The sequence below is a fragment of the Microchirus variegatus genome, assembly GCF_963457635.1.
Source record: "Microchirus variegatus genome assembly, chromosome: 9".
In the NCBI taxonomy this organism is placed as follows: Eukaryota; Metazoa; Chordata; class Actinopteri; order Pleuronectiformes; family Soleidae; genus Microchirus; species Microchirus variegatus.
The window spans coordinates 6,591,479-6,618,550 of record NC_139810.1 but is presented as its reverse complement, the minus strand read 5'-3'; the positions used below and the strand labels follow the sequence as shown (position 1 = coordinate 6,618,550).

General features: G+C 45.4%; 1 protein-coding gene across 1 annotated transcript in view; it reads right to left on the bottom strand.

Moving 5' to 3' along the window:
* bmp7b (bone morphogenetic protein 7b) overlaps window positions 1-26,244 on the bottom strand; it is a gene marked incomplete at its 3' end in the record, with an annotated part of 39,827 nt that extends 13,583 nt beyond the window's left edge. The window contains exon 1 of the mRNA XM_083895195.1: window positions 25,830-26,244. Coding sequence (XP_083751321.1) covers window positions 25,830-26,229 — 400 coding nt within the window. The 5' untranslated portion in view covers window positions 26,230-26,244. The remainder of the gene's footprint in view (window positions 1-25,829) is intronic.
* Between the last annotated feature and the right edge of the window lie 828 nt (window positions 26,245-27,072).

The following is a 27,072-nucleotide window of genomic DNA, read 5'->3' as shown; positions in this document are numbered from 1 at the left end:
AAACTGCAATTTCAATTTGCGATATACGATGAATCCTTCAGGAGAGGAAAGTCATGCGTCCGCCATCAGCCATCGTTACTCAACAACTCTTTATCAGAGTTGACTGCCTCCGTGTTTGGCAGGAAAAACGGAGTCCCGTCATCATCGCGCTCACACATCAGCGGACAAATGCGCACACACACACACACACACACACGCACAAGTACGTTACAATTCCAGCAAATGTCTGATGACAGCGCGCAGCTGTCGGTGATGATGCAAATGTTGTTGCCTCTTTCACCACTTTCTCATTCCCCTTGTTTACCCTCTTCCTTTGCATAGCCCCCCCCCCCTCACTTGGCTACATCCTCTTTTGTTGATGTCTCTATTAAACCCAGTTGCTGCTGCAGGACACAACACAAAGGCAGCACTGTGAAATGATTGGACAGAGCAGGAGTAAAAGAAAGGATCTAATTACTCGTCAACGAGGCACAGCTCTCTGCACCCTGTTGGCCATTAGATGGCCGAGCTTTAGGCTCCGATTGTCCTCTATCTGCAACGGACACACACTGGACTGCTTTCGGGAAGCTGTTCAACTCTTCCTGAACACAATGGAGTTCAGGTTTATTTGGATTTGGCTGTAGACTTAAATCAGACCCACTTCTTCCTGCTACCTCCACTTCTATATTGCTTCTAATCCTGCACTGTGGCTCAGGGTTTCATCAAGCCCTGACCTTCAAACTCATGCATTAAGTATACAAAAATTACTCCTGTAGCGACCGCAAAATGTTTCCTAGCAATAAATCAGGCCAGAATGAAATACTCCCAGCAGCCACAGATGTTCTCCTGACATGAATGTCATCTTCTGGGCCGTGTACAATACGTATATATACAGTAAAGTAAGCAGCAGTTCACTTTGCCAACTTTACACGCTGACTGCATATGTTCCATACAGTGTAAATCTTTCCAGAGAAGAGACAAAGAAGAAGACATGGACGCCGTGACGTGAGGTCACGCAAGGAAATCTGCTGGAATCCACACATGTCTAAGCTATGTTTCAAAGAGCACAAGAACACACAGATGAGGCCAACTCAACACATTTTGTTGAACTTTAAATATACAAGGACTTATACTACTAACCATCCATGACGTCGGAATCATGTGGACATACCCGAGGAACCCAACATTCTCTTGGATTGGTCCAAATAGAGACAACTAACGGTGCTTTTCCATACAGTTCTAGCACTACTCGGCTCTACTCTACTCGGTTTAGTTTCAGGCACGTTGGTTTCCATTACTATAGTAATACTGGCTGCACAAATCTGCTGTGAAGTCGTTTTATACGCGACGCAAACTAGCGACGAGCAAAGCAGTTCTTTTCGGTGCAACTGAATCATTAGAATCAGTTCATTAAAACGATTTGTTTTAATGTACTTTCTGGATGACCGCACTGACCGAAAAGTACAGCGAAACTAGTTGTGATTCAGCTCATGATCGCCGGCTTTTGCCTGTCGCTAAAAACACCAGAGATTTTAGAAATGTCCTTGTTAAATGTTGGAGATTAAAGCATGTTTTCAGGATTTTTCAGTCTTTTTGACTGATCTACTGTTCGGCCATGTTCGGTTTGATTCCTGTGTTGGACGTCACGTTCATGACGACACTCTCTGACCAATCAGTGGCCGGTAGTCTGACGACGTCACATTTACTTTCACCCCAACCAGCCGAGGCAGATGGCAACACATCTTTGAGTCTGGTTCTGTCAGAGATTTCTTCCTCTGTTAAAAGGACGTTTTTTCTCTCCACTGATGCCTCTAGTGTTTGCTCATTGTGTGAATTTTTGGGTTTCTCTGCTCTGCATGATGCGGTCTATGCACACTGCCTTGAAATTATGTATGTTGTGATTTGGCGCTGCACAAATAAAATTGAATTGAATTTAATTTAGTTTCGGATCAGCTCACTTGGAACCTAGCCAGAGTAGGTACAAAAAAAAGAAGCACCAGTTAAGTCATGTCGAACTGCCATAAGCAGACCCAAGGACACTTGCTTGAGTTTTACAAAAACTCAAAGAAAGCCGTGTCCTGAAATGAGCAGACACAGAATGCAGAAAGTTTGTTCTCAGGTTGCAAAGGAAGCTGCAGCCAATCCTAGCTGCCATTAGGGCTTAAGCTAATGCTAATCTGCATGTCTTTGGACTGTGCAAACTCGGACAGTGACAGTCAAACTAGGATTTGACCCACAAAATAACCACGTCACCATTGTACTGCCCACTCAAACCACTGAAAAGAGTTCCTTCTTGTGACCCATCCTCACAGCCACTGCCCTTAATTCTGTTAATTGTTTTTTTTCCCCCTCTCTCTGATTCCTCTGTTAAAGATATTTATAATAGCCTAAACGGTTACACATGGTTAAAGAAAGAAAGGAGCACATGTTTTATCTTGATTGATCCTGACCTTGAGGGGTGTTTGGACAGTCACTGGATATTATGATGATGTACTGCGAAACAGAAGCATAATAGCACACAGCTTACTGTAAGGAAGTGTGCGCTGTGATTCAAATCTGTTATCCTTTCCAGGAAACAATGACTTAATGTTCTCCGGATTCCTCCTTACCTCGGCACTCCAGGCCGTGTGATTATTCTTCACAGCCATAATCTAGGGAGCGCTCCCTCCTCCTGCAGCACTGTGCAGGTGTGCTGCCTCTCCAGGGAGGAAGCCACACCTGTCCCTTTTTTTAGCCTCCAGCGGCAGCTTCCACCCGCACCCTTTACTGTAAAACAAAAAAAGCTCTTTAGCTGTACACTACACTTACTATTTCTATCACTCCAATGTTCCCATTTCCACTCTGAGTTCCACTTAAACAGCAACAATGAGAGCAGATTATGTCCTCTCTCTCTCTCTCTCTCTGTTTCTTTCACTTTCTGTCTCTCGTAGGTTGTTACAGGAAGGTGGCAGTGATTAGATGACAGGCACAGTTAAAGCCAAGCGGGAGCATTTATGATTTCCTCCAGGAGGAAGCGAGTCGTCGTCATTGCCACCACCTGTGTCGCACGAGTACGCTCGCCACAAACATGGCGAAACACACCCTTTCCTACCAGATGAGGCCTTCATTTAAAGTAGCCAGCGTCCAAACACACACACACACACACACACACACACACACACACACACACACACACACACACACACACACACACACACACACACACACACACACACACACACACACACACACAGCTATCACAAAGTATTGCCTGTGAAGTGTACAGTCTTGTGCGTCACACACAATCATTATGGGTTTGTGTAATCCATAATTAGAGATGCAACAGCGCACACACACACACACACACACACACACACACACACACACACACACACACACACACACACACACACACACACACACACACACACACACACACACACACACACACACACACAGTGACAGTGAGCTGCTTTTATCATTCGGGCCTGATTTACTTTTTACACAAACTGCTGATGATGCACAGTTATCCCACATCATTTGACGTGCACAGGCCACACACGTGCACGGCAGATCACACATCACAGATATCGTGGAGGCGGGGGGGGGGGGGGGCAGGGAAGATGACTTCTCCATTCTTCTAAAATCCACGCACCTGGTGACCAGAGGGTTAGCGCTTGCGTTAGCATCCGTCGCCCAAGATTTATGTTTCCTCGTGGCCCAGAGTAAAGGGTTCCCTTAATGTGTTTGCCTCTGTGGACGCTCGTGCCCGCTTAAATCTTACTCCAAAAATAGATTGATTAGAGGTTCACTGCACTGCTGACATGCAGTAACAAATGCAGATTAAGGGCCAATTCCAACTCCTATCTTAACCCTCAATCTTAACCCTCAAGCTCAACCCTTAATCTTAACTGGCCCACAAAACCAAGCGTTGAGGGTTATTTTGTCACTTAGAAATGGGACACCCCTTAAATGCAGATACGTCTTCAGACTGCGGGGGGCAGAATAACGCGAAATCTGTGTCCAGTCTGTCAACTCTAAAAAAGAAGAAGAAGAACACATTTACGTCAAGATTATTTATTACGACCCGTTTGTCAGTCAAGTTATTAGGTTGTTAGTTATAAGATGATACTCATACAAATACCACAACCACAGACATATTCAGCTGACAGTTACCACACACCAGGGCTTATTGAAAAGTAAACCATAGCAAACGATCGCTTGTCCGCACCGGCCGGCTATTGACAAAAGATCGTAAAATAAAAATAAATGTTACGCAACAATGACGTCTGTAATCTATATTATGGGCCTAAACTAAGATAATACAATGGTTTTCATCATTTTTATATCTCTATTAACAAAGAAAATACTTCATTTGTAGCGTACTCGTTTCGCTGCTTTCGGCGCCATCTTTGTTATGTCAAAACACGCAATGCATTCTGGGTAGCCCTTGCTCCCAAGGGTGGTCTCAGAAAATCTCAATATTGAGGGCGATACAGCCCTTAAACTTGCCCCTCAACTTAATTTTTCTGAGAATCGGGACAGCACTTGCACTAGAGGGAGCGCACATTTTTGAGATTGAGGGTTAAGCAAGGAATTGGAATTCACCCTAAAAGTTTGTTTGAGCAACATTTTCCCCTAAGTATGCACAGCATTTTTGGAGTGTGTGTTTCTATTGAAGCAAAAACCTGTGATCTGGTTTGCCGAATCCTCTTTGACAACCTTTCTGATCCATTTCAGCAACTAATGTGGGAACGTTTTGGACCAACCGAACCTGCTTTTCCACAGATCAGCGTCACCAGTTCTGTCCAATTTGTACAGGCTACTTTCCATTGAAAGCAGTTGTTTTTTCCAGCAGTTCCACAACCGTCAACTGTGTCCTTTTTTTACACAGGATTATATTGAGGTTTTGGCCGAGCCTGCAACAGTACAGAATATTTCCACTTTTCTTAAAGGTGCCATATGTAAGAATGTGGCCAAAAACGGTTACTACATTCAAATTCAAAATAGCGAGATCTTTTAGGTTTCGTTTTCTGACGTAACTGGCAACCCTTGGTTGCTCTGCAGCTGAGACTCTACTGACTGCAATGATTGGTAGACGGCGGTAGGTGGCGCCACATGCCAAAACATGATTTCAAAACATAAACATGATTTGCAGTCTGCAAAATATTTTTTTTAATGCAAATATTTTGCCTGTACTGTTGTTGTTGGTGAGTTCAGTTTGTTATATGAACATTATTCCTGAGTCCCTGTGACATATTAGGAGGATTTTATGGCCAGTTGCTTTAGATTTATTACATAATGCACCTTAAAACTACATCCATACTACTCCTTGTTCGTTTGAAAACAGCATTTACAGATAAAGAAAAGAACGATATGTGAACAAATCTGTGTCCATACTAACACGCGTAAACAGAACTGTTACATGGCGTGCGTCCTGGTCTGAACAGGAAGTTGATTCGCTCTCCTGCAGATTCAGAAAGGGCGACTAGTGAGAAACAACAATAGTGAATTTCAGCTGATAAGAGCCAACCAGGAAGTCTCACTGCTCTGTTTACTGGGCTTAAAATGCTGAATTTTTGCACCTTTGAATGAAAACAGATTAATGCGAATGTATAGCCTGAGTTGTACGTCCCTCTCCTCCCTTTTCCTTCTGTTTTCCCTCTCCTCTGCCCTCATCCCCTCCCCCTCTCATCCCCCGGCCCTGTGGACCTAAAGACACTTCTCTGACACCTCGGGCTCCGGAGCAGCAGCAGACAGATCTGACGGCTCGAATTAGCCCAAGTGTCTGTTCCGCACCCTCACACTTCTTAGTCCCTGCCTCGCACGCTTCCGCTTCTCTGTGGGGGTGATGAATGTGTGTGTGTGTGTGGGGGGGGGGTTGTTTCACCCCTGGCACTGCTCTCTAAAGTCATGGCTTAAGCTTCGCCCCCCCTCACCTTCAGTTCCTTTGAGTGAACTGTGGGAACCACTGTCTGCCTCCCTGTAGAGGCCATTAACTCTAACAACACACCTGATACCCGAAGAGTAAAGTGGTAAATAGGACTGAAAATAATCAAACTGCAATGATTCTGCCAGAAATTGTGATAATGATTCGATTTGTCATATAAACTTGAGTGTTAGCATATAATATACCATCAATATATTAACGTTTGAGGATGAGAACTTTAAAATATGGATTACCATTATGCCATATACTATATTACGATATACCATATGATTACAAATACGCTGGTTATTTGTAGCGCTGCTCTTTTCGTTCCAGACCGTTCCAGTTTGACTGGAGGCGCGCTAACGGCGCTAAAGGAGCTAATGGAGCTAACTGGTAAACGATGCAGGGACTCTGGTGCCGCGGCACAAAAACATGACGTCACATACGTCTTTTTCCGGTCAATCATCATGGAAACGCGCCGTGCGTTAACGTGGACGACGCCATTGACGCGATCTGGACGTCCATTAAAAGTGATGTAACACTTAAAAAAAAAAAAAAAGTCATACTAAGTTGATTGATAATGCGATAATGATCCAATTTTAGCTTCTACTCAAAAAGTACAGTCGTGTAAATGAGTCGTAGGTAAACGTTTCCATAAGTTGAACGGAGAGAGGAGGAGAAAAAACGGAAGGGCTCGATGGCTCTAGATGTTTATTCTATAAAGAGAAAGCAGGGTTTTAATCTCTCGGGTACTGGGTGAGTACCCACAGTAGGACGATTACGACGTTAGGAAACATCCTGACTCCTGATGACATCATGCCTGCGTGATATATTTATCTGGCTGTAGGGACCTGACAGCGCCGCCTCCTCGGGAGAGAGGGTCAGCGGCATTTCATGCCATAACTTACAGTTAACGATCATTAACTCGCCACAGTGCGTCTCTGCACGTGCACCCTATCGCCTTTGAGCCTGTGTGTGTGTGCAATAATCACACGAAGAAGAAGAAGAAGAAGAAGAAGAAGAAGAAGAGTTCTTCATGTTTAAGATTTGCACTCAGAGCTCAAACTTTACTGAGTTCTCTGACCTGGAGGTCATCGAGCGGTCTGTGATGATAAAGCCACAGCAGCATCATCGCTGACCTCTCCCTGTCCCTCTCACTGCAGCCATCACCGCCGCCCTCCGCAAGCCATAAACTCTAGTGCTGGGTTCCACCTCATGCTTCGCTGGGCATCACGGACCAGAGATTTCTGCATGGGATATGCAACAGCTGGGATCTCACAGGAATGTATCCGACTATAAAGCCTCTCTATGATGCTCTGCCGCTGCCCTTTTTTCAAAGCAGGCGGGCGAGAAAGCAACAGCTGTGTTCAAACTACAAAAAAAAAAACCAGATTTCAGGTACTTTTACTGTGCTTTTACATCAATTTACACAACACACATATCCTGGCAGAGAGGTGGATGAGAGATGTGTTGAATATGAAACTGCAGCTGGGCAGCTGAGGAGCATAAAGACTGAAAACAGACTAAAGTAAGTGTAAAAACAAGAATTCACATGGGGGTTAGATGCTGGACTGTTTTTTTTTTGGCAGCGAGCTGTTGCCAGGCCAACTGTTTTTTGACTCCAATAAGTTACTGCTGCTTCGTATTTACCGCAGAGCATAAAATCAATTTATCACCTAATTGCAAAAAGGTAAATAAGCCCATTTCCCAAAAGGTTTGAAATGTACAGTATATCTCGAGGAGTTCTGCATACAGCGAAGCACAACTGAGTAATGAGGTGGAAAATTGTCATTGGTTCAGAACAGTTTCCCCCCCTTTTCGCAATGTTTTCTGTTTAACGTTGACCTCAGTTTTACTGCACAGAGTAACAGTGGACTCTTCCTATACTATATGTACTAACATATAATCACACATACTGCTAGTGCCTAGAACAGTCTTGGGACTGGTAGACACTCACTCAGTTGAAAGTCCGATTTTAGTCGGACTAATATAATAATTTGGTTTTCTTAATGTCATGTAAACACGTTAGTCCGACTAAAACTGAGCTAGTCTAAATTGGACTAACATACCTCAATAATTCATTCATCCGATTATTCCTTAATCGGACTGGAGTCAGAATTGGCGTTAATTTGGATGACGAGTAACATAAGAACCACAGTATGATCCATCTCGCCGTCCACTGTTTGTTTTTCTGTGACGTAAAGGTCAACAGGAAACTGATTCATTACACACTACAGCTCGTAGAGAGATACAGCGCCACCTATGGATGCGGAGTCAGACATACACAATCCAATAAATCGCATGTATGTTCTGACTAAGCAAGTTGTCTGTTGCCTGTCTTAGTCGGACAATGGCCTTAGCTCGATTTAACTACTACTGACTTTAGCCACTAGCCACTTACAGCTTACCTTAAAAACAAATGCCTGATTAGGTCAATGATATTTTAAGAATTTATTCCCCAGAATTTGTTTGTATCATCCTAAGACTTAAGACTTAATTGCTGGAAAACTCCCCACCAAAGCCTTTTGAGAAAACCAGTGTTTTTATCCTGCAGAGACACAGGAGCTGCTGATGTACTGCTGCCTTGTTTGGTAAATGTGTAATATCTGAGCAAAGGATTTCAAACAATGAAGTCACAAGATAACACACTTGAACTTAGGGCCAATTCCAATTCCCATCTTAACCCTCAAGCTCAGGCCTTAATCTTAACTGGCCCTCAAAACCAAGTGTTGAGGGTTATTTTGTCATTTAGAAATGGGACACCCCTTAAATGCAGATACGTCTTCAGACTGTAGGGGGCAGAATAACGCGAAAGCTGCGTCCAGTCTGTCAACTCCAAAAAAAGACGAAGAAGAAGAACAAATTTACGTCACGATTATTTATTACGATCCGTTTGTCAGTCAAGTTATTAAGTTGTCAGTTAGTTATAAGATGATACTCATACAAATACCACAACCACAGACATATTCAGTTGACAGTTACCACACACCACGGCTTATTGAAAAGTAAACCATAGCAAACGATCGCTTGTCTGCACCGGCCGGCTATTGACAAAAAGATCGTAAAATAAAAATAAATGTTACGCAACAATGACGTCAGTAATCTATAATATGGGCCTAAACTAAGATAATACAATGGTTTTCATATTTTTTATATCTCTATTAACAAAGAAAATATTTAATTTGTAGCGTAATCCTTTCGCTGCTTTCGGCGCCATCTTTGTTATGGCAAAACACGCAATGCATTCTGGGTAGCCCTTGCTCCCAAGGGTGGTCTCGGAAAATCTCAATATTGAATATTTTCACTTCAGAAAAAACTAAACTATCCCTTTAGGTTTGTTAATAAGATATCAAATCCTATTTCAATATCCAAGAGCCTCAGGCACCGTTTGTCTCCAAGGAAAGTGTTAATCAGAGAAACAGAGAAGTTGTCTTCTTCCTTATTTTCAGCGTTGCCAATGAAAAAAAGAGAGAGAGAAAAAAAAAGTCCACCCTTAATCTGAAGATCCCACACTAAAGCTGAAGGTCCTACAGGGCGAATTGAGTCATCTCGGAAATTGGAAGTGAGACGTCGTCTTGTTTCCTCCGAAGATTGCCAAGGAAAGATTGTACATTAGTAAAAGGCAAAACGGTAACAACAAAGAGAACCCACATCCTAAATCTCCCAGTGGTCATTGTTTTGCGGTGTGATGCAACGGGTTGAGGAGCGACGAGGATGAAGGCGTGTGGAGAGATCTGTGCCAAGCAGTGAGGAATCTTTCTCTCGCTTCTCCTCGCACTAATGTCACCGTGACCATCTGCACTTTCCCTTAGCTGCAGCTCTGAGACGTGAAACCACAGCCATTCAGTTTCCCCCACTCACTCTTCCCCTCATCCCCTTGTTTTTTATGTTCTTTAATTTGGAGGCCACAGGGGCCACACCCTCCACGACCAGCCAAGCCACCTCTTATTATAGACCACAGGAAAAATGCACATACAATACACACACATCAGTACAAAGACACGCGGATTTTCCGGTGTCTACATAGATTTTTTTGTTTGAATAAATGTATATATATATTTATATATATATATATATAAGAGGATGAGGGCCACACAGGGAAAAAAAATATTTGAGTTCTGACTTTAAACTCACAATTCTGGGCACCCTTAGTTCTGAGTTTAAAGTCAGAATTCTGAGAATAAAGTCAGAATCCTGTGTTTTCAAGTCAGAATTTTGAGTTTAAAGTCAAAATTCTGAGAATAAAGTCAGAATTCTGAGTGTTAAAGTCAAATTTGGAGGTGAAAGTCAAAATTCTGAGCATAAAGTCAGAATTCTGAGAATAAAGTCAGAATTCTGAGTTTAAAAGTCAGAATTCTAAGTTTTAAAGTCATAGTTCTAAGTTTATAAGTCAGAATTCTCAGAATAAAGTCAGAAGTCTGAGTTTAAAAGTCAGAATTCTAAGTTTTAAAGTCATAGTTCTAAGTTTATAAGTCAGAATTCTCAGAATAAAGTCAGAAGTCTGAGTTTTAAAGGCAAAATTCCAAGTTTAAATGTCAGAATTCTGAGTTTTAAAAGTCAGAATTCTGAGTTTTAAAAGTCAGAATTCTGAGTTTTAAAAGTCAGAATTTTGAGTTGAAAGTCAGAATTCTCAGAATAAAGTCAGAACTCAAATATTTTTTTCCTGTGTGGCACTAATCCTCTTCCGTATATACAGAAAATACTGTGTATAATTTACTCCTTTGTCCCAAATGTGACGAGCACACTGGCACAGATTTGATCAGATCGTTGTTTATTTTCTTTGATTACAGCTCATTCCTTTTTTTTTTTTTTTTTTTTTTTTAAATAAACACAATATCAATGGAAGAAACACCAGGGAACTGCACACTTGCCTAAATGAATACTGCAGAAAGCTGCCACATGCGATTCATATTCCACGGTGCTCATTCGCAGTATTTCATCACTTATCATAAAAATGCTTGCGTACACTTGTTTCTTTGGCTTTTACAAGCTTTGATTTGGCTGCCGGAGCCTGGTGAGGAATCTGGTCAGTATTACGAGCTTCCGCTCTAACGCAGTCTGTAACACACACACACACACACACACACACACTCATGCACGCAGAGTGCAGCTGGTGACTGGGCAGGGTAGGTGGCTCTAAAAAAGTGTTTTACAACGCACAAACACACACACACATAACTCGTCTAACACGAAGGCTCTGAATCACACGATGTTTCCACCAGGGAAAGCAATAATGAGAGAAATGGATGGAAAAAGAAAATGCACAACATACTGATCCACCTCTCCACTCTCCTGTCCTCTCATCTCGTTCCCCCCGTACACAGCGAAGACAACTTTTATTTGTTTTCGCTGCACTTGCAGTGGAGCCGTTGGTCCCAGGATCACAGGCTGTGCTCTGACCCACATCTGCTCTCTCAGCAACACTGCTTGGTACCTTTGGTACATGGAAGTGCAGGGGAGTTCTCGTATGCGCTGCCAGTCACTGATAAGGCCGAGCCAAAGGAACCCAGATGAAAAGGAAGTGGCTAAGTGTGTGGAAGCGTCATGCGTTCCGTTTTTTTTTTTTTCCCCTACATTTGTTTCTGTCATCTCAAGGTCCTGTTCGCTCACATTTAAAGGTGCGATATGTTAGAAATAGCAACAGTACAGTTAAATCTTTTTAAGATCAGTTTGTAACTAGTACGTTAACAGCGTCAACATTAACGCACATTAACGCGTTTCCATGACAACTGACCAGAAAAAGACGCGTGTGACGTCATGTTTATGTGACTCCCGTTTGTTAAAATGAGTCTCTAAAGTAATGCTAAACTTTAAAAACAAAGGCACACATACGCAGTACACAGGTACACTGGTTATTTGTAGCGCTTAATAAACAGACCACTCCAGTTCGACTGTAGGCGCGCTAACGGCGCTAAAGGAGCTAACACAGCTAACGGAGCTAACGTCTAAACCAGGGGCGTCAAACTCATTTTCACTGAGGGTCACATCAGCATAATGGTTACCCTCAAAGGGCCAGATGTAACTGTCATACTGAATAAATGTAACTAAATGTAACCAAATATAATGTAAACTAAAGGTAACTACTCTGTAACATATTGCTAAATAACTTTCTGTACTTATTACTTCAATTCAATTTCACTCATCGCAGGATGCATATACAATGATACACTGCCGTCACTTTGCGCGTAACGCAACCGCCATGCATTGTGGGAAATGTAGTTTATGTTCAACGCACGCCTTAAAGCAGCATAGACCTATACTAACACAGATTTTTAAGACCAATTAATCACACGCGGGCCACATAAAATGACGTGGCGGGCCACATATGGCCCCCGGGCCTTGAGTTTGACTCATGTGGTCTAAACAGTGCCTGGACCGGCCTCCTGGGGTGGGGGCCGGGGGTCCGGGGTACTGGGGCTGTTTGGTGGCCTTTGGCGTCTGGTGGTCCCGCTTTCCGGCTGTCTCTCGGTGGCTGTGGGCCTGGCCCGTGGGGACTGGGGGGGGGGGTGGCTGCGCGGCTGCCGCCCTCGCGCGGGGGGGCGCTGGGGGGGGGTTGGGGCCGGCGGGGCTGCGGGTGTGGGCTGGACTGTCCTGCGTCGTGGGTGGGGGGGGGCCCTAGGCCTCCGTATGCTGGGGCTCGCTGGGCCCCTATGGGTGGGCTTGGCCCCTGCAGGTGGCGGGGGGGCCCCGCTGGAATCGCTCCCCAGTGAGGTGGGGGGGGCGCTCGCTGCGGCGCCCCGGCGTTGCCCTGGGGTGGACCGACGCGTCTCTTTTCCCCTGGGCGGGTAAGGTGGTAGAGGCGGGTGGGCTTCCTGGCATGGGGGGTCCCGGGGACTAGGGGGGGGGGGGGCCTGGCCCGGCCTGGGCTGTCTCCGAGCGGTGGGTGGGGCGGGGGCCTGGACTGTCATGGCGGATGCCGTGCTGACCTGGCTACGGGTCCTGCCGGCGTCCGGGGTGCGGCGCTCACTGTTGGCTTCCCCCCCCGGGGGAGCGGGGGCGGACCTGGCCCTGCCGCACCGGTGGTGCCTGTGGAGAGCTGCGGCGTCGCCCGGTCTGAGCGTACTGGCCTCTGCTGGGCTGGGGGGCTGGGTGGGCGGGGATACACGGTCTGCTAGTCAGGAAGCTAGCAGCCGGCCCGGGTGGCCAACCTTGCCTGCCCTCCGTACTCCCCCACCAGATCTGGTATATCACTCTCACACACACAACTAGGGTATTGGGGGAGATACAGGAAGACCATTGGGGGGGTTGGGGGGCGGGCCCACCAAGTAGTGGGCCTATCCCCCATCTTCCCCTCCAGGGGTCTCCGCTCTCCCCCAATATTTTATGGCATATTAGACACTAGGGCCTGGGGGTGGGGTGGGGCATATCGACTACCCCGCTGTCAGCAAGCAGCGGGGTGTTGTCACCTCATCCTCCCCCCCACATTTTTAATGCATACTAGATACCAACATCCGCCATACACACATCCCACAGCACACATACATACACACCACACCACATCCTGGTGGGGGGGGGTGGGGGATGGGTGGGGGGGGCCTCCCGGGTACCTGTGTCCCGCCCGCCTCCCGGCTGGGCTGGGGTCGGTGGTTTGGGCTGGGGGGCGGTTGTGGGGCTCCGGGGCGCTGGCGGCTGCGGCGGGTAGTTGGGTCGGCTGTCGGTCTGTCGGGGGGAGCCCCGGGGGACCTGGCCGTGGCTCTCCATGACTCCTGGGAAGGGTGATGGTGGGCGGCGGGCTGGTCGCTCGGCGGGGGCTGACTTTGGGCGCCCTGCCCTGGGTGGACGGTGGGTCCCTGTGCCGGGTGGGCGTGGGGTCCGCTGTGACAGGTCTTACGGCCTCTGACCCATACCTGCGTGAGGGGGCTTGCCCGGGGCGGATCTGGGACCCTGCTGCCTCCTGTTCCTTGGGGGCCCCCGGCTGGGATCCCTACATGAGCCTCTGCCGGCTCCCCTCTGGGGGGGAAGTCATGTGGTTGGCTCCGGGGTAGGCGTCGGGGATAGCTGTGGCGGGCTCCGGCCTGCCTCCTGGGGGGGCGTTCTGGGGGAGGCTCTACTGTCCCTGGTGATGGGCTGGGCTGCCCTGGGGGCCTGGGTGGGTCCCGGGTGTGGGGACCTGGGGCCTCAGGACCTGCCTCGGCGTGTGGTGGGCTGGTCTGTGCTTGTGGTGCCGTCGTCTCCTGCCCCCTCGGGGCGTGCTCTGCGCGTGGGGGGCGCCGGATCTGCGGCGCCCTGCCCTGGTCCTGTGCGGGGTGGACTCGCGGCTGGCCCTGGGTCGGGCGGTGGCGGGTATCTCCGGGCCCGGGGGGCTGGTGGACGCCCCGTGTGCCTGGGTTACCGCCGGTCTCCTTCCGGGGGGCCGGGGGGCGGCGACACGGTTTCACCACCGATTCCCGACCACACCAAGTGACAACCTCCGCACATACATATATATGGATGCGCGAATACACAGACATACAGATACACACACAGACAAACTCTGGTTCATGATAAAACCAATATAAACTGATACAACCGTTATAGACAAGATCACCTTATCTATATGTGGTTGTTAACAAATTCTAATGGTACTGTAATACAAATGCATATCAGTGTTATTAATGTTGTAATGTTGTCATTACTGCCTTAGTGTGTTATGCTACTAATTTCTATCTAGTGTCTCTCTTTCCCTCCCTCTCTCCCTCCCTCCCTCCCTCCCTCCCTCCCTCCCCCTCTCTTATCTCTCCCTCTTTCTCCCCATCTCTCTCACACCTCCCTTGTCTGTCTACCCACCCTCACCCCCACCCCCCCTGTCTGGCCCGGTCCTCCCACACAACCTAATAAATAAAAACATAAATAGCAGGACGGGCATTACAGCGCTGTAATCACTCGCCCTGCAAACAGCAAAATCTGTTCAACACCAACAGACATGCAGTCAACCATAGTGCATGCCCAAGGTACTGGACAGGACAGGTTAAAAAAAAAAAAAAAAAAAAAATAAAAAAAAAATAAAAAAATAAACAGTGCCTGGACTCCGGTGCCAGGGCACGTAAACATGACGTTGCACGCGTCTTTTTCCGGTCAGTCGTCATGGAAACGCGCCATGCGCTAACGTGCTTTAACGTTGACGCCGGTAATTGTAACATTTCAACACCTGGGTTTCCAGTAGAGTTACTCTTAATGGCCCGTTTCCTTCACGGTACAGTTCGGTTTGGTACAGTTTGGAACAGTAAAGCCCTCGGTAGATGTCCGTTGCGCCGACAACGAACATCGAACGCGACAAAACAATGTAGCAGCTCGTTTTTTCTCTGCTCAGTTTGTGGTTGTTTGTCTCAACAAGACGTCAACAGCGGTCGCATGAGGGTGGCGCTTTTCTGTCGCACAAATCGGCCGACTGTCGTGGGTCTTGCTCCACCCGTACCATACTGGCTCGGAAATGTTGGACGATACCAAACCTAGAAAGCCTCACTACCCCCTCTAAAAATGTCTTGACCAGAGGAGAAGCAAAACAAGGCCAGAAAGGACAGGGAAAGCAAAACAAAAAAAGCTTCAGTCAGTCAAGGTTAGCTAACACTCTCTCACGCCCTCTCTCATATACACGTTGTTGGCAAGATATTTACTGTGTATGTTTTTACAGTCTGTCATTGCTGCTTATGTCTCCTCTCATCATGTGATCATCCTCCCACTTGCAGATCAACCATATAGGTTCAAAGTTTATAAAATTGAAACAGATGGTGTAACGCCGGGCATAAATTGCAGCCCCCTTATGTCCGCGTTTCTCTTTGGAGACCACGTTCTCCGACATTTTGATGAAATACGTCTCCTTTAATCTTCACTCGTTGCGAGCGGCAACTCATCATTGTTAACCAAAAACTGGAGCGCTCTTCTGACAGAAGAAGAACTTTATTGGAATAATTAGAAGAAGATAAAAGGAGTCCAGCATTCCTGGCACCGAAGAAGCTCCGTCCATCAGGGATAGCAGAGCGAGGAACGCCTGCCGCTTAGTACATCTGGGCCTTTTGACCACTCGCCACATTGTCAAGTCCCACCCGCGGCGCGTTTCATCATCTCTCCCAGCAAGTGCCTCGGCCTGGCCAAGAGCACAGAGAGGCTCTCTGCTGTGAGCATCCAGATGTCATTCTGGACTCGTGGGTTCAACAGGTGAATCAAAGCAAAGCAGAGAGAAAAAAAACAACAACTAAACGAAACAAAACATTACTTTCGTGGATCGCACCAGCTGTGGACGTTGTAAAGTTGCCTGAAGCTGATGAAAAGGAGAGATTCTTTGTCTCCATTTGCGGTATTTATTTACACGCTGGGCCTCAACGTAATACATCAAATCGCACAGAGCATTAAGAGAAATTACCTGACAGGGAGGGCAGGCCTATCTGTACCGAGTCTTACATTCCTCTGTTTCTGCTCACTCCCCGTCCAGCAGAAGGCAATAAACATGCACTCAATAACACTAATTAGCTCCAGAAGCATTCCTTTTGGCCCAAAAGAAAAGTATGTGCGTTTCCCACCCCCCGTGCACATGCACATACACATCTATGTGCTCTCAGTCCACTGGGAGTGCACACAGAAGCAAAAGCATAAATCTTGATGAAAAAACGAGGCACACTAATAGTGCTCAGGACGAAAAAACTGGCCTCCAACTCATGCAGGCTCGTGTTTTCATTTTCTTAGTCCTCCTGTCCACATTTTAGACAACAGCTTCTGGTGGTGTGAGACATGGGCGACAAAGACAAATCCAAACCAGGAGTGGACGAAACGCGATTGTGTGTTTGTGAGAGAAAGTGAGTGATTGCGACAGGGAGAGCAGAGAAATGTGTACATATGTGTGCATGTGTGAGAGGGAGGTGGGAGTCGAAAAACACACAGAAGAACTTGAGAAAGTGTTGAAATGTTTTATGTCTGGGAGCACAGGAGGTTTAAACCTCTGGAGGTGAGGACCAGAGCAGGAGGTTGGAGTCTAACCCCCCCCTACACAAGACTACAGGGACCATATCATAACTAACTAATTAAAACTCGGAGGCCTGGTGCTGATAATCAATACTGTTGGTTCAGGAAGGGTAGGAAGGGGGAAAATGTGGGTATCACATGGTCCTGCAGTGTGGGACGGACTGGAGACAGCTAAGTCCAGACGTGATGGTGGAGGTTGCGATGAGGGGTTACTCGCTGGACTCTGAAAAGATAAAGTTTCACTGCACAGCTGCTTTGGCCTGCAGACAGAGGGAAACATCTGTATTAACCTCAGCACCACGGGCAGCCCACTGAGGAGAGGAATGCGAGCAGCACTAGAGAAGGAGGGGCGGGGAGAAAATGAAAAGAAGACAGAAGAGGATAGAGTATTTTTGTAAGTAAGATATTAAAAGTTTTTCACTTGAACTTTAACCATGTGGACCACTATCTGGGAAACAATCAGCGCTGCATGCCTCTGATGTGACTGCAGTGTGACGTGACTCCTTCTGAGTGTGCAGCTGTGTGTGTGTTAGTGTGCGTAAGCCTGTCATTGTGTTTTCAATGAAAAACAAATTGTTTTTTGTTAGTCTGACTAAAACCGGATTAAAATCTGGCATTAAATCAAATTTCTCATACTAAGTCATACTAAGCAGTGGCAGTTTGGGGAAGCTCATTTCAGGCCCAGTCATTTATAGATGCATTACTCAAAAAGAATTAACTAGAACAAGGAATCTTGACTCCCGGAGAAGCTGAGCTTCCCTGGAAGTGAAGTTATTTACGCTTTTGTCCAATCACCCTCGAGCTCACAATAGCGGGGAAAAAAATATCCTGTGTCGCCCCAACAGTTGAGGTTGAGCTTCATGTGGTTATAATGCGGAGGCTGCTACGGGAATATACGAAAACCATGTGAGACGATGCGTCATCCGTGTTAATAAACGGCTGATTGTGAACGAACTAGCGGCACCCTCTAATCGCGTTCTAGCGCACGTTGAGTATTGAAATATGTAAATAGATGTAAATAGAACACAGTACATACGATACCGTTTCAAAAGTTTGGGGTCACTTAAACATGTCCTTATTATTGTAGGAAAAGCATAAATACACTCTATACATTGTGAATGTGGTAAACGACTATTCTAGCTGCAAACGTCTGGTTTTTAATGGAATATGTAAATAGGTGTATAGATGCCCATTTCTATTGGATGATTTGAAAACCCTTGTGCAATGATGTTAGCACAGCTGAAAACAGTTTTGCTGGTTTTCTAATCTTGTCAATGTCTTGACTGACTATATTTTCTATTCATTTTGCAACTCTTTTGATGAATAAAAGAGTGACTTTTAATGGAAAACACAAACAAAATTGTACAGGTGAGCCCAAACTTTTGAACGGTGTATTTGTCGACATTTTAGAGGAAGCTGAGCTTCCCTTGCTGTTTTAGAGCTAATTCACCCATAATATGTCGATGAGTTAGAATTACTTCGGGTTTGTTTCGGTGCTCTGCACATGCACCACATTTCCAACCTCCAGGCTTAAACTCATAAATAATAGACATCGGTACACAACAAGACAGCAGTAACAAAAACATGATGAAATCCAGGCCAGTGTTATTTGTACGATTGACTGGGCGATGGATTTTACGCTCTGTCCACTTAAAGAATGTAATATTTTGAAGTTCATGGCTGTTAAAGGGAGACTTGCAATGACACAAAGTGGGTGTGATTTAGTCAATAAATCAGTTCTCCACTCGTGCTTGTATGCTGGGACGAGGACAATGGTCCAGTTGAACAGCGTCGTCGAGCTGCAGCAGCTCCACTAACTAGAATCATGTTGACACAATGCTGTCTGTAATAAACCCCAAACTCATTTCCCCCATTAGACACTTGCCCTCTCTGCTCTCCATTACCCTCCTATTAACACTTACTCTAAAGACAGGAGAACAGAGAGGGGGAGAGGAAGAGAGACGGCAGCTCTTACGGGAGCAGACAGTGCCAGGTGGTGCCCCGTCAGGTCGCCTAGGTAACGCATACGATAATTACCCACTGACTCACTCAGCCCACCGAGTCTCGATGATACTGCTCCCTTCAGCGATCACAGCTTCCATCTTATTAAATATCGGTTGACACACAACACTGCAACTGCTCACCCTGTGCAACACAATGGATTTAGACTTTGTGAGGTCATGACTAACCAAATGTTTTGTACTTTAACAACAAGAGAAAGAAACTTGAACCTCTTTCTTTTTACTATTTTGGTGAAACATAACATTTTGATCCACTGTGTAAGAAACAGTGACGTCTATTGGAGGACTCGGGAAGCGTGTAAACATTTTATCACTCCACTTTCCTGTCCTCCAACTGAGACGCAACTATGGGTCTATTTTGCCACCCCCTGAATACGACCCCTAAGTACGTTTTTAGAATAAGTAATGCAAATAAATGTGTTTTTCAACTACGCATAAGTGTGAGTGAGGGTAGGGTTAGGGCTACAAATAAGACAGGGCTAGCAGGGTATCCGCGGGGTCTTAAAAAGTCTTAAATACAATAATTTGAATTTAAGGCCTTAAAATGTCTTAAATTCTCCTAAAATCTCGTAAATTTCTTTAATACAATTTTGAAAGGTCTTAAAAATCATATAACGTTACTTTTATTTAAAACATGCATAAAATTCGGTCTCGCTTTGAAATTCTACATAACTACAACACGGAACTAAAGTAGGCCACCTGTGCTGCCCGGTGAGAATTTATCGAGCACCACTAGCTAGTGTGCTGTGCGCGCGCCGCGGTGTGTTACAGCTTAGCATAGCAGCAGAGAAAACTTAACGAAAGACCACAGCTAAGCCGAATTGCTTCCATAAGATGGGTAAGTGCAAGTTCGACGATTTGTGGCTCCAATTTTCCTTCATGTCTTTTGTACTTTTTCCAGTATGGATGTGAAATGGGTCTTAAATTGTATTCATTTTGGTCTTAAAAAAGTCTTAAAAAGTCTTAAATTTGACTTGCTGAAACCTGCAGAGACCCTGGCTAGGCAGTAAGTTACAGACAATGACAATAAAAAAAGATTTACATGTGGCGTGTAAAAGTCTAACGCTGGAGTTGGACTTGTGTCTGTGTTGCTGTTATCTATACTACCACTAGGGGCATCTATTTTATTTTACCTATGGTCATAATTCCTGCATAGGAGCCATAGTTACAATTTATTGGAGGACAGTTTCCCACTTTCTGCTCCTTATTCTTTTTTGGTTCATGTCAGCTGAGCCATTTTTTCCTTGTTTTGCATAAATCTCTTGTTTGTGTATTATATAACATGGTGGCGCAGGATGGAGGCTTCCCGGGAAAAGCAAGGCCCGTGACTAAAGTAATTATAAACTGCTTTTAAAGTCATTTTTACAATCATTCAGACGTAATTATGGGTAATAATTTAACTTCTGCCAGTAAACCATCCTTTAAGTTACACACTGGACTTTAAACACTGAACAATTAAGGGGTCAGTGTGTCGGATTTAGTAGCATCATCCAGTGCAATAATAATATTGTGTCTCAGCTGCCACTAAAGAAGGAGAATCTTCATCATAATCAGATCATGTAAAAATGCAAACGTGAGAGACAGTGAGTGGTTATGGAGATACAGAGGAACAGACTCTGACAGGCGTGTGAAAGACGACCTACTCCTCGTGTAGATATATAATAAAGGGTCATTCTATGGAAATGAAGGCAAATCTAAGGTTTAAAACTGATCCACAGCACCCCCAACCCAAAGTCAAAAGTTTCTTTATTATCATATTGGGAGAAATGTGTCTTAGCCCATGCTGCAGTGCAATACAAGACATAAATAAAACATAATAAATAGATAAACATAAACCATACATGCAAAGCACAGTGCGAGGTCTGTCAGTGATGTGCCAGGGAGGACGTGAAATAGAAAACAATTTAGATACAAAAGGCTTTGAGGACTAAACTACAGACCATAACTGTACAAATGTTTGCTTTTATGGCAGTACTCCAGTGAGTCAGCATGTACTATACCAGGACTCTGAAACAAAGGCTACAATTTGAACACAGCACAAGACCAAACTCCTTATTCTGTAACCGCTTACAGCTGATGATGATATTGTATATACTTTTTTTTTTTTTTTTTTTGCTTTGTTCTGTTTTTGTTCTGTCAACAAATCACAAAGAACATCTCTACACTGACGTTTGGCCCGTCTCACGTGTACAACGTTCATTCTTGGACACAGAAATCCACAGCAAGAATGGACTTGCTACCAATTCTATATTTACTCCAGTTTAAAGGGGACATATTATGCTGCAAAATCAACTTTTTAATCATTTTAATCCTTATATCTGGGACTCTGGAGGCCCTATGAGTCGGCAAAGTGTGAAAAAAGATGACGCTGTCATGTTTTTGTGGTCCGCCATAGTCTAAGTACAGGAGATAAAACACGCAATGTTGACTTCCGCACTCATTGCTACGTCACAATGCCCTTAATTCCAAAAAAAACATGAGAGTGCAGGCGAGGGCAATGGTATCCGGAAGATATAGATATTCTTGTCTGCACAGTGCAGCACAGAGTTCTACACAAACTTCCAGCATCAGAGGATTTACATTTTATATATGACGGCAATGTGCCGGCTAGAGTCGGCAAATGATGGCTTTTCCAAATGCTAACTGCTGTTAGCCGCCGTTAGCCTCAGTGACGCTGACGTAGTTTCCTGTGTCTCATTTGCATTTAAAGAGACACGCACTCAAAAGAGAGCGTTCTGAACAGGGCTGTTTTGGCAGAGTGATTGAACTGCTGTGGTGCTTCATCCTTAAGGTATTTTGACCAAAGCATGTCACAGACATGTTCATTAGGACACCAAGGTTCACTTGGGGAAATAGGGTATAATATGAGTTCTTTAAAGAAACGACTGATATAATCGTCAGTAGGAATCAAAAGGGTCGGGGACTCTGCTATAGTGTGTTTGGTGGGTTTGGTGTTTTCCCTGGGTTAGTTTCACAGGACAGGAGGAGGAGGAGGAAGGATAACAGTGACTAACGTATACCTCATGATGATAACATTTTACAGTAAAAGACTATAAAAACCCCCGTCACCCAAACATAAACACAGGTGATGATTGCATGATGATGTTGCTCCTGTTTCAGTCATTCAGGATGCGAATAGCAGACATCAAAGTCACAGCCTTTTTTTCCCCTGTGGTCTGGGATGAGTGAATGGAGCATTTTCGGCTCCTCGGGGCGCGATGAATGTTTGTGTATGTGCCCGGTTGGTTGGCAGAGTCTGACGAGCCTGTGTGAGCGAGAGTTTAAACGTGAACTACGCTGAACTGAGCGGTGGGGCAGGAGCCAACGGAAGCTGTGGTTTGTTAAGGAGGAAGCGCTTTAATTCACGGTGGCTGAAAGGCTAATGCTGCAAGAGTCCGTTGGGAAACGATGGAATAACATGAGTGGATGGATGAACAGAGGGACAGAGAGGTGGCGGACTGGTAGCGAGTGTGTTGCGTGTGACCCGTGTTGCTGTTGTGTGCATCGTGACGCTGTGACGTTGTTGGCCATTTTACACAGCTGGACTTTTCAACTGCCGTGACTCAGTGCGAGAGGGCGTCCCTGGCTTTGGGGTCTGTCCCAAAATGCCCACACCCACTCTGGAGAGAGTGGAGTCTGCAGTATAGTCATTAAAGAAAATTACCACAAAGTATACAAGCTTACCTGAGTGGAACGGGGCAAAAAAAAAAAACATTTGGACTCTCAGAGAAAAAACTATGCGAGTAAAAATTAGAAACTTCTACTGGAAACTAGGCCTCTCTGGAAACAGAAAGCTTTGGACCAAAGTCTGAATGATGTACCTTGGCATCTGAGTGCCATGGAAGATTTTTTATTTTTTTCTTAAACCACACTCATTTTGCTTTCAGAAAAAAAAAAAAAAAAAAACTAAATACGAAAACAAACCCACAACGAGCCAATGTGGAGAGGAAAGAATTTGGAGAGGAAATAACCAATCTGTTTGACTGACTTGTCTTTGTTGCCCTCATTTTTTAGACGGGGCAGTATATGCTATGAGACCTGACTGAGGGAGCGTTTGTGTATATACAGCAGCAGTGCAGGGGCGGGCGGGGACAAGAAACATTTATCCCGTTAAATTGATGAACGATTGATTGGGTTTTTTGAGCAGTATAGAATTCACTTTCCAAATAGTGCCGGGCACGTAAACGGCGTTGACGGCATCAGCGTTAACGTATGGCGTGTTTCCATGGCACCGTTTACCAGTTAGCTCTGTTAGCTGCGTTAGCTCCTTTAGCGCCGCTAGCTGAACTGGAGCAGTCTGTTTATTAAACGAAAATAAATAACCAGCCTGTGTACCTGTGTACCGCGTATGTGTGCCTCTGTTTTTAAAGTTTAGCGTTACTTTAGCGACTCAGTTCTAACAAACAGGAGTCACTTAAACATGACGGCGCGCGTCTTTTTCCGGTCAGTCGCCATGGAGACGCGTCATGCGTTAAACGTTGAGGCAGTTAACTGTGTTAGTTGTTGTATTTCTGCTCCTGGTCTCGTTCTTCTATCTCTTCCTCTCCTCTGTCCCCCATTTGCCCTTTTACCCCAACCAGTCTAGGCAGATGGCTGCACGTCTTTGAGTCTGGTTCTGTCTGAGACAGTCTCGCACCTGCTACAGTGGGCTACAATGACCCTTTAATTTCAAAATAAATAATTCTAACTTGGTTTTCATTCAGCTTTCCTTTTCACTTTGGGAGTTATCTTTACAAAAGGAATAAACTCAGTGCCAACTATCCCTCCCATCGCTCTCTCTCTTTCTCTCTTTCTCAATCGCGCCCTTAATTCTGACTTGGCCCTTGACTTTGCGAGGCCCTTGACTTTGTGAGTCTCTGTGGTCAAATCCATCTGTGTCACAGCCCGTCTAAAATAGTCACAATGCAGCAGCTCCCACAGTAATTACACAGTGCAGCGGAGGAGCCAGTGTCACCTCCCTCTCTCTTGCCAAGACGCTCCGACAATGATCTTTCCAGGATTTAATTTAAACTCCCACGTCTGCGCAGAACTTCGCTAAAACTCTGTTGGGTTTGCAAAACATTTTTACAGCCAAGTTCGTAGTACTGTATCGCTTAGTTTTATGCACGACTAGAGTATTAAAGGGAAGGCTCTTTGAAGCATGACTGTATTAGGGGACTGAAACATGGCCTTGGTGAGCATGCTGCCACCTGTGCCACTCTTTCTATAGATGGGCCTGAGCGCTGGACACGCTCTCGCACTGATAACTGCCAGAAAGGATAGAAAAAGCAATTCTCTAGCTGTAAACTGAAGTGTGTAAACTGAGTGTTTCAAATCCTTTGTTAAGCTCACATAGAGTGGTCCTGTTGCACATATATATTAGTTATGGAGGTCTACTTACATACATTAACTTGTTTTTATGGTCAAAAACCTCCTAGTTTAATGTTTAAAAATAGCTTTGTCACGACTCCCCGCCACAGTCCATTTTATGACTTTGACCCAGAGTCAGAAGACACTGTCGCTCGTGAAACACCTCCATAACGGACGTTATTCTTCTTCTGCGATTCAATGTACGCAACCGGATGTACCCGGACCAGTGCCCGGAGCAGGAGGATCTGCTGTTTACGTAACCGGACCGGGTTTTTTCAGAGATCTCGCTGAGCCCGAGATTACAATAAAACACAGCGTTCTCAGCAGTGGCTGAACTGTTTGTTTTGAACCTTCAGGGCTTAGTAAACAAGGTAATGACGCAGAAGCACACTAAAAAACAGCGTTAATTGGAACTTCCGGTCTACGTCCGCTTTAAGATTTAGTAAAGTGGCACAAACCGTGTCACAGTGAGCTAAAAGCGATGATTTTCTCTACGGACTTTGGCGTGGGAGAGTGAGTGAACTTAATTTTCCACACAGATAAAGCATCAAACATATTGAATATATCATAAGAAGAGCCTTTTGTTCAATCTGTTTTTTTTGTTATCAGGAAGTGCCCAGCTCACAGTGGCATGATGTCATTGTTGATATATTTTCATTACACTCATACAATCCTCAACTTTACCTTTTAATCTACTTACTTACTTACTGAGCATATTTGCTCATGACGTCGTGTGTGGTCCATAAACCTGACACCTCCTGCTTATGGTGTGATAATTTGCACTTAACAACCACTGACTGTCACTGACGGGCAATAAAACCGTTCACTTTTGATAACGACGCTGATTAGATAAGCCACGTCTTCCACCAAACAACTTTTTCGACGAATGGGCCCGTTCACCGCACACAGCGAATCAAAACGAAGTGACTCCACTCCGGCTCAGCGTTGGCATTAGTTTGTTGGGTGTCTAAAACTATGTCTCCAGATTAGAGCGAAGGGAGCACCCAGTGCACTTTGAACCCATCACCATGTTGACTTACTCATTCTTTAGATAACACATGGTTGACATATTAGCTGCTGGCTCCAGCACCTGAACATTATCCTGGCTGCTCCACAGCTGTTTAACACAGAGGGACCGCTGGAATGTGACACTCCTGGATATTAGCTGCATAACTGTTGTAAACAATTTCACATAAACACAGTCATTGTGCTCTTCTCTTCTCCTGTGTGCACATGTAGGAGTGACATCATAAAAATATAAGTAGTCCTGAGATTTAATGTCATCTCAGACACTTAACCTTTCAGTGAAAAACCAGCTGCAACAAGTGGATAATCCATCCTGATAGTGATAATGAAGCCCAGACAGTGAATTTAAGTATATTGGCTACTTCTCAGTCACCACAGGAACAGATTTAGAAACCACACAAAATCAAAACAAGTCATAAAACTGTTATTTAGAAACTTCATGTGTGTTTGAGACGACCATAAATAACACACTGCTCATGTTTATGACCCCAAGTACTGTTGGAGCAGGTGAAATGACAGTGGCTTTGATTCCTGTCACCATTAATGATGCTTTGGCTTTTCTCAAACAGCTTTTGATCACACAGAGTAAAAGAAAGAGGAAGCCATACCTAAATTGACAAAGCTCATGACCATGTCCGCATCGTTCAAGAAGTTGTTGTCTTGCAGGCTGGCTATCGGGGGCCCCTGAGTGGTGAAGACGGGCCTGTAGGGGTACGAGTATCTGTCATCGCCTCCGTCTGTGGACATGGCGTTGTACAGGTCCAACATGAACATCGGCGCCGCGTTGTGCTTCCCGTGGAGGTGCGGCCGCGGCCGGTGTGGCAGCCCCAGGATCGACAGGATCTCCCGCTGCATCTCTCTGCGCTCCTGGCTCTTCAGCCGGCGGTGGATGAAACTTGAATGGAACTCGTTGTCCAAACTAAAGTTCGTGAAGGCGGAATCCGCCAGGACGCAGTAGCTCCACACCAAGAGCAAGACTGGAGCACGTCTGTCCAAAATCCGTGCCATGGCGCTCGTGCGTAATTGCGCCCACCACCACCACCAACACTTCTGCTCGCCGAAACTCTCCGGAGTGGAAATGGATACTGAACTTTTAAGCAAGCGGGAAGCCGTTTTAAATATCCAAAAAGTCAGTCACGGACCCTCATATTGAGGGGAAATCTCCCACAAGTACCATCAACTTCACCCTGGATTCCTTTTTATTGATTGGTTTTCTGGGCAGATTGCGCTGACGCGGAACTCCCAGTCTTCATCCAGCCAGTTGTAGCGCAGCCTGTAACTGCAGCGTGGAGGCTGAGAGGAGACCGGGAGAGAGACACGGACAAGTTGTGAGGAGGCGCTGTGTGTGCGGGGAGGAGCAGGGGAGAGAGAGAGAGAGAGAGAGAGAGAGAGAGAGAGAGAGAGAGAGAGAGAGAGAGAGAGAGAGAGAGAGAGAGAGAGAGAGAGAGAGCGATGGCTACCCTGGCCTTCTCTTATCAGTTGTAGAGAGGCTTGAGGCAACATGTGCAAATACAAAACGGATTAGGACGAGATTTGTATCATGATACTTTGGTTTGTGAAAAAGCACATTTTGTCATTCCTTTCCCACAAAGTCATGCTCCCCGGATGATTGTCCTGCCTGGTTTCTCAGTGATGACAGATGTGCAGTGTTGTCTCACTGTCAGTGTCCTTATAGCGCTCATAACAGAACATTTGTGTATTAAATACACTACTCACAAAAAGTTAGGGATGTTTGGTTTTTGGATTCAATTTCAGAATGCACGTAAAATGTACTCTAACCTCTACAGGTGAACTTAAGTTAAACCTTCTGTAAACTTTTGAATGCACATGTCCAATTGTTCAATGTTTCAG